The sequence below is a fragment of the Scyliorhinus torazame genome, chromosome 15 (assembly GCF_047496885.1).
Source record: "Scyliorhinus torazame isolate Kashiwa2021f chromosome 15, sScyTor2.1, whole genome shotgun sequence".
NCBI classification, from domain to species: Eukaryota; Metazoa; Chordata; class Chondrichthyes; order Carcharhiniformes; family Scyliorhinidae; genus Scyliorhinus; species Scyliorhinus torazame.
This window is the reverse complement of record NC_092721.1, coordinates 6,481,928-6,495,291: the sequence shown is the minus strand read 5'-3', so window position 1 is coordinate 6,495,291 and position 13,364 is coordinate 6,481,928. Positions and strand designations below refer to the sequence as shown.

Here is a 13,364-nt window from a genome sequence, read left to right as displayed (position 1 = left end):
ACTTCTCCAGAAGCAAGTTCGAGTAATTAACAAAAATAAATGTTCTGCAAGCAATATCTTACCTTGTAAGCCTGAAGGACCATCTTTTCCTGGGGATCCAATTTGCCCTGAGTAACCTGGGGCACCAGGAAGGCCTTGGGGTCCATGTCTCCCCTTCTCCCCCTGCGGCCCTGGGATGTCTAACCCTGGAAAACCAGGGTCACCCTTCACTCCTGCTGATCCTTGGAGTCCTACATTATAAAAATAATGATCACAGTGTCAGGTGGATGTACCTTTAAGAAATGGGTGTTTGTCAAATAGCTGCAGTGATGTCAGTGTGTGGGTGGAGCTGGGCTGTCTGACTTTCACTTTCTTTTTTGAGCTGGCAGCTACAGTGTGTGTTTAGTTTTGTTTTCAGAGTTGGAGCTGCATCCGGCCAAACAAGGTGTAATTTTGATCTCTCTGCATGAAAAGAATGTCTTCAGATCACTTGCTAATTTAAAAGTGATAACTGCTCTCAGTAGAGAATTTAAAACCTGCTGTCTTTGTTAAAGAGGGTATTTGTCTTATGGATGTTGCTGGGAAAGATTAAGGGTTACTTATAGAGTACTGTATTCTTTGGGGGGAGTATTTGAGTTGATAGTTGCTAAGATGTTTACTGTGTGTTTATAAAATGTTAACTGGATTCATATAATAAACATTGTTTTGTTTTAAAAGTACTTTAGCTCTCTGTTGCATCACACCTGTGGAGTGAGCTGTGTGCTCCCCATAACCAAAATCTATTAAAAGTTATGGGTCAGGTGAACTCCATGATACACTTTGGGGTTCTCTAAACCCTGGCCCGTAATACACATAAATAAATATTGAATTAGTGAGTAACCGTCTCTGATAATTTACACAGGGATAAAGAAATATACTTTATACTTTGTATCTGTGTTTACCAAGGAGGTAGATGTTACCCAGGCCATGGCGAAAGTAGATACAGAATTGGGGTAGGGTGAGGTGCATTCAAGGATATTGAGGGAATTGAGAATGGAAATTGCAGGGGTGCTGGCCATAATCCCTCAGTCTTCTCTAGACTCAGGAGACTGGAGTTTTTTGAGGAGGTAACAGAGAGGGTCGATGAGGGTAGTGCTGTTGATGTGGTGAACAGGGACTTTCAAAAGGCATTTGCTGCAGTGCCACACAACAGACCTGTGAGAAAGGTCGTAGCTCAATGGGATAAAAGGAAGAGTGGCAACGTGGATACAATGATGTCTTATAGTCTTATAGTCTTATGGTCTAATAATAGGAAGCAGAGAGTAATGGTCAATGGATAATGTTTGTGCTGGAGGAAGGTTTCTGATGGTGTCTCCCATGGGCCGGTACTGGGACCCTTGTTTTCCAGATATATCAATGATCTCGATCTTGGTGGGCAGGGGACAATTTCAAAATGTGTGGATGATATGAAACTTGGAAATTGTGAGGAAGACAGTGTAGAAGTTCAAAAGGATATAGACAAGTTGGTGGAGTGGGCAGAGAGGAGGCAGATGAAGTTCAATGCAGGGGTGCATTTTGGTTGGAAAAACAGGGAGAGACAATAGAAAATAAAGGGTAAAATTCTTAAAGGGGCGCAGGAGCAGAGGGACCTGGGTGTATCTGTGCATAAATCATTGAAGGTGGCAGGTGGAGAGTGTGATTAATAAAGCAGACAGTATCTGGGCTTTATTAATAGGATCATAGAGTACAAGAGCGAGGAGGTTATGCTGAACATATACAAGACCCTAGTTAGACCTCAAAGAACAAAGAACAAAGAATAAAGAAAATTACAGCACAGGAACAGGCCCTTCAGCCCTCCCAGCCTGCGCCGATCCAGATCCTTTATCTAAACCTGTCACCTATTTTCCAAGGATCTACTTCCCTCTGTTCCCCACCCGTTCATATATCTGTCGAGATGCATCTTAAATGATGCTATTGTGCCCGCCTCTACCACCTCCGCTGGCAAAGCGTTCCAGGCACCCACCACCCTCTGCGTAAAAAACTTTCCACGCACATCTCCCTTAAACTTTCCCCCTCTCACCTTGAAATCGAGACCCCTTGTAATTGACACCCCCACTCTTGGAAAAAGCTTGTTGCTATCCACCCTGTCCATACCTCTCATAATTTTGTCGACCTCAATCAGGTCCCCCCTCAACCTCCGTCTTTCCAACAAAAACAATCCTAATCTACTCAACCTTTCTTCATAGCTAGCACCCTCCATACCAGGCAACATCCTGGTGAACCTCCTCTGCACCCTCTCTAAGGATCCAGATCCTTCTGGTAATGTGGCGACCAGAACTGCACGCAGTATTCCAAATGTGGCCTAACCAAAGTCCTATACAACTGTAACATGACCTGCCGACTCTTGTACTCAATACCCCGTCTGATGAAGGCAAGCATGCTGTATGCCTTCTTGACCACTCTATCGACCTGCGTTGCCACCTTCAGGGTACAATGGACCTGAACTCCCAGATCTCTCTGTACATCAATTTTCCCCAGGACTCTTCCATTGACCGTATAGTCCGCTCTTGAATTAGATCTTCCAAAATGCATCACCTCGCATTTGCCTGGATTGAACTCCATCTGCCATTTCTCTGCCCAACTCTCCAATCCATTTATATTTTGCTGTATTCTCTGACAGTGCTCCTTGCTATCTGCAACTCCACCAATCTTAGTATCATCTGCAAACTTGCTAATCAGACCACCTATACCTTCGTCCAGATCATTTATGTATATCACAAACAACAGTGGTCCGAGCACGGATCCCTGTGGAACACCACTAGTCACCTTTCTCCATTTTGAGACACTCCCTTCCACCACTACTCTCTGTCTCCTGTTGCCCAGCCAGTTCTTTATCCATCTAGCTAGTACACCCTGAACCCCATACGACTTCACTTTTTCCATCAACCTGCCATGGGAAACTTTATCAAACGCCTTACTGAAGTCCATGTATATGACATCTACAGCCCTTCCCTCATCAATTAACTTTGTCACTTCCTCAAAGAATTCTATTAGGTTTATAAGACATGACATTCCCTGCACAAAACCATGCTGCCTATCACTGATAAGTCTATTATCTTCCAAATGTGAATAGATCCTATCCCTCTATCTTCTCCAGCAGTTTGCCTACCACTGATGTCAAGCTCACAGGTCTATAATTCCCTGGATTATCCCTGCTACCCTTCTTAAACAAAGGTACAACATTAGCAATTCTCCAGTCCTCCGGGACCTCACCCGTGCTCAAGGATGCTGCAAAGATATCTGTTAAGGCCCCAGCTATTTCTTCCCTCGCTTCCCTCCGGAACCTGGGATAGATCCCATCCGGACCTGGGGACTTGTCCACCTTAATGCCTTTTAGAATACCCAAAACTTCCCCCTTCCTAATGCCGACTTGACCTAGAGTATTTAAACATCCATCCCTCACCTCGACTTCCATCATGTCCCTCTCCTTGGTGAATACCGATGCAAAGTACTCATTAAGAATCTCACCCATTTCCTCTGACTCCACGCATAAATTCCCTATTTTGTCTTTGAGTGGGCCAATCCTTTCTCTAGTTACCCTCTTGCTCCTTATATACGAATAAAAGGCTTTGGGATTTTCCTTAACCCTGTTAGCCAAAGATATTTCATGACCCCTTTTAGCCCTCTTTATTGCGTGTTTGAGATTTGTCCTACTTTCCCGATATTCCTCCAAAGCTTCATCAGTTTTAAGTCGCCTAGATCTTATGTATGCTTCCTTTTTCATCTTAGCTAGTCTCACAATTCCACCCGTCATCCATGGTTCCCTAATCTTGCCATTTCTATCCCTCATTTTCACAGGGACATGTCTGCCCTGCACTCTAATCAACAGGTGGAATATTGGGCACAGTTCTGGGAGCCACATTACTGGAAGGATGTGAACACATTGGAGAGCATGCAGAAGAGTTTACAAGAATGCTCCCAGGGTTCAGAAACTTCAGTTACGAGGATAGATTGGAGAGGTTGGGACTGCTCCCCTCGGAGAAGAAGGCTAGGAGGAGATTTGACAGAAATGTTCAAAATTATGAGGGGCTGGACAGAGTGGACAGGGAGAAACTGTTCCCGCTGGTAAAGGGACCAGGAACGAGAGGGCTCAGATTTAAAGTAATTTGCAAAAGAAGCAAATGTGATGTGAGAAAATATTTTTCACCCAGCGAGTGGTCTGGGCCTGGAATGTGCTGCCTGGACGTGTGGTGGAGGCAGGTTCAATCGAGGCGTTCAAGAGGCCGTTAGATGATTATTTCAATAGAAACAGTGTGTCTCTGAGCCTTGATGGCCGTTTGGAGAGACGGTACAGGCAGGATGGGCCGAATGGCCCAATTCTGTTGTTGCTGTTCGTGGGATCTTGCTGTGTTATTTGTCTGCTGCATTTAACACTTTAAAAGTATCTCACTGCCTCTGAAGTGTTTCCTCCTGACGTGTGGTCAGGAAAGGTGCAATCGGAATCTTCCCCCCCCCCCTAAAGCTCCACCCACAAACAGGCAGTGTGTTGAACATACCTGGGAGGCCGGGTGGTCCTTGGGGTCCTTCTTTGCCGTGTTGACCTGGTAGCCCTGTGCCTGCTGGTCCGGGGAGTCCTGGAGGGCCCTGTAAACCTGCTGGCCCAATGTTGCCTGAAAGAACAAGAAACAAATGTGTCTCTGAATCGCCTCAATCCCATTTTAAAATATTCATGGTTCATCCTTAAATCAATGACGGTGAAACTTAATCTCTTCAGCTTCCTGATTGTCCATCAGAAATATTTAAGGGTTGAAGCGTTGATCACCTCGTTCGCCAGTGACGGAGAAAGATAGCAATATGAGTGAGATGTTCAGCCCCTTGAACGATCAGATCACAGCTGGGCTGCACAGGAATACTGTCCATTCACCTCGATTGTGTAACTGTGAATACCCGAACTGAACCAAAATCCATCAACACCAATCTCCCCATTTTCAGCTGAGAGTCCAGCCTCACCACAGCCTCAGCAGCTGTGTGAGTGAGATGTTCAGTCTCTCAGAGGATGAAGGGGTGTGGGCAGCGGGCAGGAAAGTGGAGTTGAAGGCCAAGATCTGCCTTGACCGTATTGAATGGTGGAGCAGGCTCAATGGGCCGAATGGTCCACTCCTGCTTCTATTTCATATGTGAAGTATAATCTGACATGGACCCGTGGACTGAGGGTATAAATAATCGCGAATACTTTATAAACTGATAGGCTTCATTGATAGGCAGGGGCCTGTACAGTGGGCGATCCCTATCCTGCTCTATCTGCACTGATAGATTTAGTATTTGGGCACGATCCTACGGCCAAGGTTCACCCGAACATCTGCAGCATGGCCATTGAAATTCGGGCGACCCCGCTGCCGGGACCTACCTGGCTCGCAACGCAATCTTGCGAGACATTGAGATGTGAATCCTGTATTAGAGCGAGGCAGTAAGCCTCACTCTAATGTGCAGATTCCCCAGGTACCTGAGCCTTTGGGATTCAATCCCTTCACCTCGGAGACCTTGGAGACCTCGGGTGAGTGCTGTTCAGCACAGACGGAACGGCACTCGTGGGGGTTGCCCAGGGGATCAGAGGCCCCCAGCTGCATGCCCTTTGGGCAGGGTATGCCCTGGAACTGCTGGTGCTGCCTGGACACTCTGGCTGCGCCCGCCGGGCACTCTGGCACTGCAAAAGGACTTTGCTCCCTTTTGGGAGTAACGTGCCATTTGAGGGGGCAGAGTCCTTCCCCATGTCAATGCCCACTGTGTGCAGGACCTGCTGTTTCATTCTGGGCTGCTTCTGTCAAAGAACAATCAATGCATTGATGTTTCTGGCACATTTCCAGATTTCTGATTTGTACGTTCACCACTTCCTCAATTCTGATTTATTTGCCATGTTACCCTGAAGCAACCAATGAAAGGCGATGTTTGAAGAGCATGTTGCCTACAGGAAGGTCATTGAGTTTGTGTGACAGCATCAGGATGGACAAGGCTGAGCGTTGACATGGACGTTAACCTTCTAACAGCTGAAGGTGGCTTCACTCTGAAAGTTCTGAAAATTCTTTCCAAATTGGGTACGGAATCAAATAAAAGATTCTTTCTCAGGTTTAGATTAACTTGTTCGAAGTCGCCTTAGTCCCAGGTGGCCAGATGCTATGTCCCCTTTGCGAATGAGAGGTGACTGGTGGTGGATTAGCCGGTCAGGGGTAAGGTTGACTACAAGGTAACGGCAGCCGGGCGGGAATTGAACCCGTGCTGTCGGGCTCGCAAAATCAGCCATCTAACTTCTTACACCACACAACCCTTGCGGAGGGACCCTTGCGGAACCCACATTGAGCGCCCGCGAGCAAGTTATTGCCCAGTACGTGCAGCTTAGCAGAGCTGCTGATGACACCTTCCATCACATTGCACTCTCCTCTAATACAGCTCCGTCCTCTAATACAGCTCTCTCCTCTAATACAGCTCCATCCTCTAATACAGCTCTCTCCTCTAATACAGCTCCGTCCTCTAATACAGCTCCGTCCTCTAATACAGCTCTCTCCTCTAATACAGCTCTCTCCTCTAATACAGCTCCGTCCTCTAATACAGCTCCGTCCTCCAATACAGCTCCGTCCTCTAATACAGCTCCGTCCTCTAATACAGCTCCGTCCTCTAATACAGCTCTCTCCTCTAATACAGCTCCCTCCTCTAATACAGCTCTCTACTCTAATACAGCTCCGTCCTCTAATACAGCTCTCTCCTCTAATACAGCTCTCTCCTCTAATACAGCTCTCTCCTCTAATACAGCTCTCTCCTCTAATACAGCTCCATCCTCTAATACAGCTCTCTCCTCTAAAACAGCTCCCTCCTCTGATAGAGCTCCATCCTCTAATACAGCTCCATCCTCTAATACAACACTCTCATCGAATACAGCTCCCTCTGATACAGCTCCCTCCTCTAATACAGCTCTCTCCTCTAATACAGCTCCGCCCTCTAATACAGCTCCCCCCTCTAATACAGCTCTCTCCTCTAATATAGCTCTCTCCTCTAATACAGCTCCGCCCTCTAATACAGCTCCCTCTTCTAATACAGCTCTGTACTCTAACAGAGCTCCTCCCTCTAATACAGCTCTCTCCTCTAATATAGCCCTCTCCTCTAATACAGCTCCGCCCTCTAATACAGCTCCCTCCTCTAATACAGCTCTCTCCTCTAATATCGCTCTCTCCTCTAATACAGCTCCGCCCTCTAATACAGCTCCCTCTTCTAATACAGCTCTGTACTCTAACAGAGCTCCTCCCTCAAATACAGCTCTCTCCTCTAATATAGCTCTCTCCTCTAATACAGCTCCGCCCTCTAATACAGCTCTCTCCTCTAAAACAGCTCCCTCCTCTGATAGAGCTCCATCCTCTAATACAGCTCCATCCTCTAATACAACACTCTCATCGAATACAGCTCCCTCTGATACAGCTCACTCCTCTAATACAGCTCTCTCCTCTAATATAGCTCTCTCCTCTAATACAGCTCCGCCCTCTAATACAGCTCCCTCTTCTAATACAGCTCTGTACTCTAACAGAGCTCCTCCCTCTAATACAGCTCTCTCCTCTAATATAGCCCTCTCCTCTAATACAGCTCCGCCCTCTAATACAGCTCCCTCCTCTAATACAGCTCTCTCCTCTAATATCGCTCTCTCCTCTAATACAGCTCCGCCCTCTAATACAGCTCCCTCTTCTAATACAGCTCTGTACTCTAACAGAGCTCCTCCCTCAAATACAGCTCTCTCCTCTAATATAGCTCTCTCCTCTAATACAGCTCCGCCCTCTAATACAGCTCTCTCCTCTAAAACAGCTCCCTCCTCTGATAGAGCTCCATCCTCTAATACAGCTCCATCCTCTAATACAACACTCTCATCGAATACAGCTCCCTCTGATACAGCTCCCTCCTCTAATACAGCTCTCTCCTCTAATACAGCTCGGTCCTCTAATACAGCTCCCTCCTCTAATACAGCTCTCTCCTCTAATACAGCTCTCTCTTCTAATACAGCTCCATCCTCTAATACAGCTCCATCCTCTAATACAGCTCCATCCTCTAATACAGCTCCATCCTCTAATACAGCTCCCTCCTCTAATACAGCTCCCTCCTCTAATATAGCTCTCTCCTCTAATACAGCTCTCTCCTCTAATATAGCTCTCTCCTCTAATATAGCTCTCTCCTCTAATACAGCTCCGCCCTCTAATAGAGCTCTCTCCTCTAATACAGCTCCGCCCTCTAATACAGCTCTCTCCTCTAATACAGCTCTCTCATCTAATACAGCTCCGCCCTCTAATACAGCTCCGCCCTCTAATACAGCTCCGTCCTCTAATACAGCTCCGTCCTCTAATACAGCTCTGTCCTCTAATACAGCTCTCTCCTCTAATACAGCTCCATCCTCTAATACAACACTCTCATCGAATACAGCTCCCTCTGATACAGCTCCCTCCTCTAATACAGCTCTCTCCTCTAATACAGCTCGGTCCTCTAATACAGCTCCGTCCTCTAACACAGCGCCCTCCTCTAATACAGCTCCCTCCTCTAATACAGCTCTCTCCTCTAATATAGCTCTCGCCTCTAATACAGCTCCGCCCTCTAATACAGCTCCCTCTTCTAATACAGCTCTGTACTCTAATAGAGCTCCTCCCTCTAATACAGCTCCCTCCTCTAATACAGCTCTCTCCTCTAATACAGCTCCCTCTTCTAATACAGCTCTGTACTCTAATAGAGCTCCTCCCTCTAATACAGCTCCCTCCTCTAATACAGCTCTCTCCTCTAATATAGCTCTCTCCTCTAATACAGCTCCGCCCTCTAATACAGCTCCCTCCTCTAATACAGCTCTCTCCTCTAATACAGCTCTCTCTTCTAATACAGCTCCATCCTCTAATACAGCTCCATCCTCTAATACAGCTCCATCCTCTAATACAGCTCCCTCCTCTAATACAGCTCTCTCCTATAATATAGCTCTCTCCTCTAATACAGCTCCGCCCTCTAATACAGCTCTCTCCTCTAATACAGCTCCGCCCTCTAATACAGCTCTCTCCTCTAATACAGCTCCGCCCTCTAATACAGCTCCGCCCTCTGATACAGCTCCGTCCTCTGATACAGCTCCATCCTCTGATACAGCTCCATCCTCTGATACAGCTCCCTCCTCTAATACAGCTCTCTCCTCTAATACAGCTCCGTCCTCTAATACAGCTCCCTCCTCTAATACAGCTCCCTCCTCTAATACAGCTCTCTCCTCTAATACAGCTCTCTCCTCTAATCTAGCTCTCTCCTCTAATATAGCTCTCGCCTCTACTACAGCTCCGCCCTCTAATACAGCTCCCTCTTCTAATACAGCTCTGTACTCTAATAGAGCTCCTCCCTCTAATACAGCTCCCTCCTCTAATACAGCTCTCTCCTCTAATACAGCTCCCTCTTCTAATACAGCTCTGTACTCTAATAGAGCTCCTCCCTCTAATACAGCTCCCTCCTCTAATACAGCTCTCTCCTCTAATATAGCTCTCTCCTCTAATATAGCTCTCTCCTCTAATACAGCTCCGCCCTCTAATACAGCTCCCTCCTCTAATACAGCTCTCTCCTCTAATACAGCTCTCTCTTCTAATACAGCTCCATCCTCTAATACAGCTCCATCCTCTAATACAGCTCCATCCTCTAATACAGCTCCCTCCTCTAATACAGCTCTCTCCTATAATATAGCTCTCTCCTCTAATACAGCTCCGCCCTCTAATACAGCTCTCTCCTCTAATACAGCTCCGCCCTCTAATACAGCTCTCTCCTCTAATACAGCTCTCTCATCTAATACAGCTCCGCCCTCTAATACAGCTCCGCCCTCTAATACAGCTCCGCCATCTAATACAGCTCTCTCATCTAATACAGCTCCGCCCTCTAATACAGCTCCGCCCTCTGATACAGCTCCGTCCTCTGATACAGCTCCATCCTCTGATACAGCTCCATCCTCTGATACAGCTCCCTCCTCTAATACAGCTCACTCCTCTAATACAGCTCCGTCCTCTAATACAGCTCCCTCCTCTAATATAGCTCTCGCCTCTAATACAGCTCCGCCCTCTAATACAGCTCCCTCTTCTAATACAGCTCTGTACTCTAATAGAGCTCCTCCCTCTAATACAGCTCCCTCCTCTAATACAGCTCTCTCCTCTAATATAGCTCTCTCCTCTAATACAGCTCCGTCCTCTAATACAGCTCCCTCCTCTAATACAGCTCCCTCCTCTAATACAGCTCTCTCCTCTAATACAGCTCTCTCCTCTAATCTAGCTCTCTCCTCTAATATAGCTCTCGCCTCTACTACAGCTCCGCCCTCTAATACAGCTCCCTCTTCTAATACAGCTCTGTACTCTAATAGAGCTCCTCCCTCTAATACAGCTCCCTCCTCTAATACAGCTCTCTCCTCTAATACAGCTCCCTCTTCTAATACAGCTCTGTACTCTAATAGAGCTCCTCCCTCTAATACAGCTCCCTCCTCTAATACAGCTCTCTCCTCTAATATAGCTCTCTCCTCTAATATAGCTCTCTCCTCTAATACAGCTCCGCCCTCTAATACAGCTCCCTCCTCTAATACAGCTCTCTCCTCTAATACAGCTCTCTCTTCTAATACAGCTCCATCCTCTAATACAGCTCCATCCTCTAATACAGCTCCATCCTCTAATACAGCTCCCTCCTCTAATACAGCTCTCTCCTATAATATAGCTCTCTCCTCTAATACAGCTCCGCCCTCTAATACAGCTCTCTCCTCTAATACAGCTCCGCCCTCTAATACAGCTCTCTCCTCTAATACAGCTCTCTCATCTAATACAGCTCCGCCCTCTAATACAGCTCCGCCCTCTAATACAGCTCCGCCATCTAATACAGCTCTCTCATCTAATACAGCTCCGCCCTCTAATACAGCTCCGCCCTCTGATACAGCTCCGTCCTCTGATACAGCTCCATCCTCTGATACAGCTCCATCCTCTGATACAGCTCCCTCCTCTAATACAGCTCACTCCTCTAATACAGCTCCGTCCTCTAATACAGCTCCCTCCTCTAATATAGCTCTCGCCTCTAATACAGCTCCGCCCTCTAATACAGCTCCCTCTTCTAATACAGCTCTGTACTCTAATAGAGCTCCTCCCTCTAATACAGCTCCCTCCTCTAATACAGCTCTCTCCTCTAATATAGCTCTCTCCTCTAATACAGCTCCCTCCTCTAATACAGCTCTCTCCTCTAATATAGCTCTCTCCTCTAATACAGCTCCGCCCTCTAATACAGCTCCCTCCTCTAATACAGCTCTCTCCTCTAATACAGCTCTCTCTTCTAATACAGCTCCATCGTCTAATACAGCTCCATCCTCTAATACAGCTCCATCCTCTAATACAGCTCCCTCCTCTAATACAGCTCTCTCCTATAATATAGCTCTCTCCTCTAATACAGCTCCGCCCTCTAATACAGCTCTCTCCTCTAATACAGCTCCGCCCTCTAATACAGCTCTCTCCTCTAATACAGCTCTCTCATCTAATACAGCTCCGCCCTCTAATACAGCTCCGCCCTCTAATACAGCTCCACCATCTAATACAGCTCTCTCATCTAATACAGCTCCGCCCTCTAATACAGCTCCGCCCTCTGATACAGCTCCGTCCTCTGATACAGCTCCATCCTCTGATACAGCTCCATCCTCTGATACAGCTCCCTCCTCTAATACAGCTCTCTCCTCTAATACAGCTCCGTCCTCTAATACAGCTCCCTCCTCTAATACAGCTCCCTCCTCTAATACAGCTCCCTCCTCTAATACAGCTCTCTCCTCTAATACAGCTCTCTCCTCTAATCTAGCTCTCTCCTCTAATATAGCTCTCGCCTCTAATACAGCTCCGCCCTCTAATACAGCTCCCTCTTCTAATACAGCTCTGTACTCTAATAGAGCTCCTCCCTCTAATACAGCTCCCTCCTCTAATACAGCTCTCTCCTCTAATACAGCTCCCTCTTCTAATACAGCTCTGTACTCTAATAGAGCTCCTCCCTCTAATACAGCTCCCTCCTCTAATACAGCTCTCTCCTCTAATATAGCTCTCTCCTCTAATATAGCTCTCTCCTCTAATACAGCTCCGCCCTCTAATACAGCTCCCTCCTCTAATACAGCTCTCTCCTCTAATACAGCTCTCTCTTCTAATACAGCTCCATCCTCTAATACAGCTCCATCCTCTAATACAGCTCCATCCTCTAATACAGCTCCCTCCTCTAATACAGCTCTCTCCTATAATATAGCTCTCTCCTCTAATACAGCTCCGCCCTCTAATACAGCTCTCTCCTCTAATACAGCTCCGCCCTCTAATACAGCTCTCTCCTCTAATACAGCTCTCTCATCTAATACAGCTCCGCCCTCTAATACAGCTCCGCCCTCTAATACAGCTCCGCCATCTAATACAGCTCTCTCATCTAATACAGCTCCGCCCTCTAATACAGCTCCGCCCTCTGATACAGCTCCGTCCTCTGATACAGCTCCATCCTCTGATACAGCTCCATCCTCTGATACAGCTCCCTCCTCTAATACAGCTCACTCCTCTAATACAGCTCCGTCCTCTAATACAGCTCCCTCCTCTAATATAGCTCTCGCCTCTAATACAGCTCCGCCCTCTAATACAGCTCCCTCTTCTAATACAGCTCTGTACTCTAATAGAGCTCCTCCCTCTAATACAGCTCCCTCCTCTAATACAGCTCTCTCCTCTAATATAGCTCTCTCCTCTAATACAGCTCCCTCTTCTAATACAGCTCTGTACTCTAATAGAGCTCCTCCCTCTAATACAGCTCCCTCCTCTAATACAGCTCTCTCCTCTAATATAGCTCTCTCCTCTAATACAGCTCCGCCCTCTAATACAGCTCCCTCCTCTAATACAGCTCTCTCCTCTAATACAGCTCTCTCTTCTAATACAGCTCCATCGTCTAATACAGCTCCATCCTCTAATACAGCTCCATCCTCTAATACAGCTCCCTCCTCTAATACAGCTCTCTCCTATAATATAGCTCTCTCCTCTAATACAGCTCCGCCCTCTAATACAGCTCTCTCCTCTAATACAGCTCCGCCCTCTAATACAGCTCTCTCCTCTAATACAGCTCTCTCATCTAATACAGCTCCGCCCTCTAATACAGCTCCGCCCTCTAATACAGCTCCACCATCTAATACAGCTCTCTCATCTAATACAGCTCCGCCCTCTAATACAGCTCCGCCCTCTGATACAGCTCCGTCCTCTGATACAGCTCCATCCTCTGATACAGCTCCATCCTCTGATACAGCTCCCTCCTCTAATACAGCTCTCTCCTCTAATACAGCTCCGTCCTCTAATACAGCTCCCTCCTCTAATACAGCTCCCTCCTCTAATACAGCTCTCTCC

The 13,364-nt window shown here is 46.9% G+C and overlaps 1 protein-coding gene across 1 annotated transcript in view; it reads right to left on the bottom strand.

Moving 5' to 3' along the window:
- Positions 1-13,364, bottom strand: part of LOC140391490 (uncharacterized) — a 406,857-nt gene that overhangs the window by 78,040 nt on the left and 315,453 nt on the right. Inside the window, exons 31-32 of the mRNA XM_072476012.1 lie at positions 4,515-4,628; positions 63-230 (exon numbers count right to left, since the gene is read on the bottom strand). Coding sequence (XP_072332113.1) covers positions 63-230; positions 4,515-4,628 — 282 coding nt within the window. The remainder of the gene's footprint in view (positions 1-62; positions 231-4,514; positions 4,629-13,364) is intronic.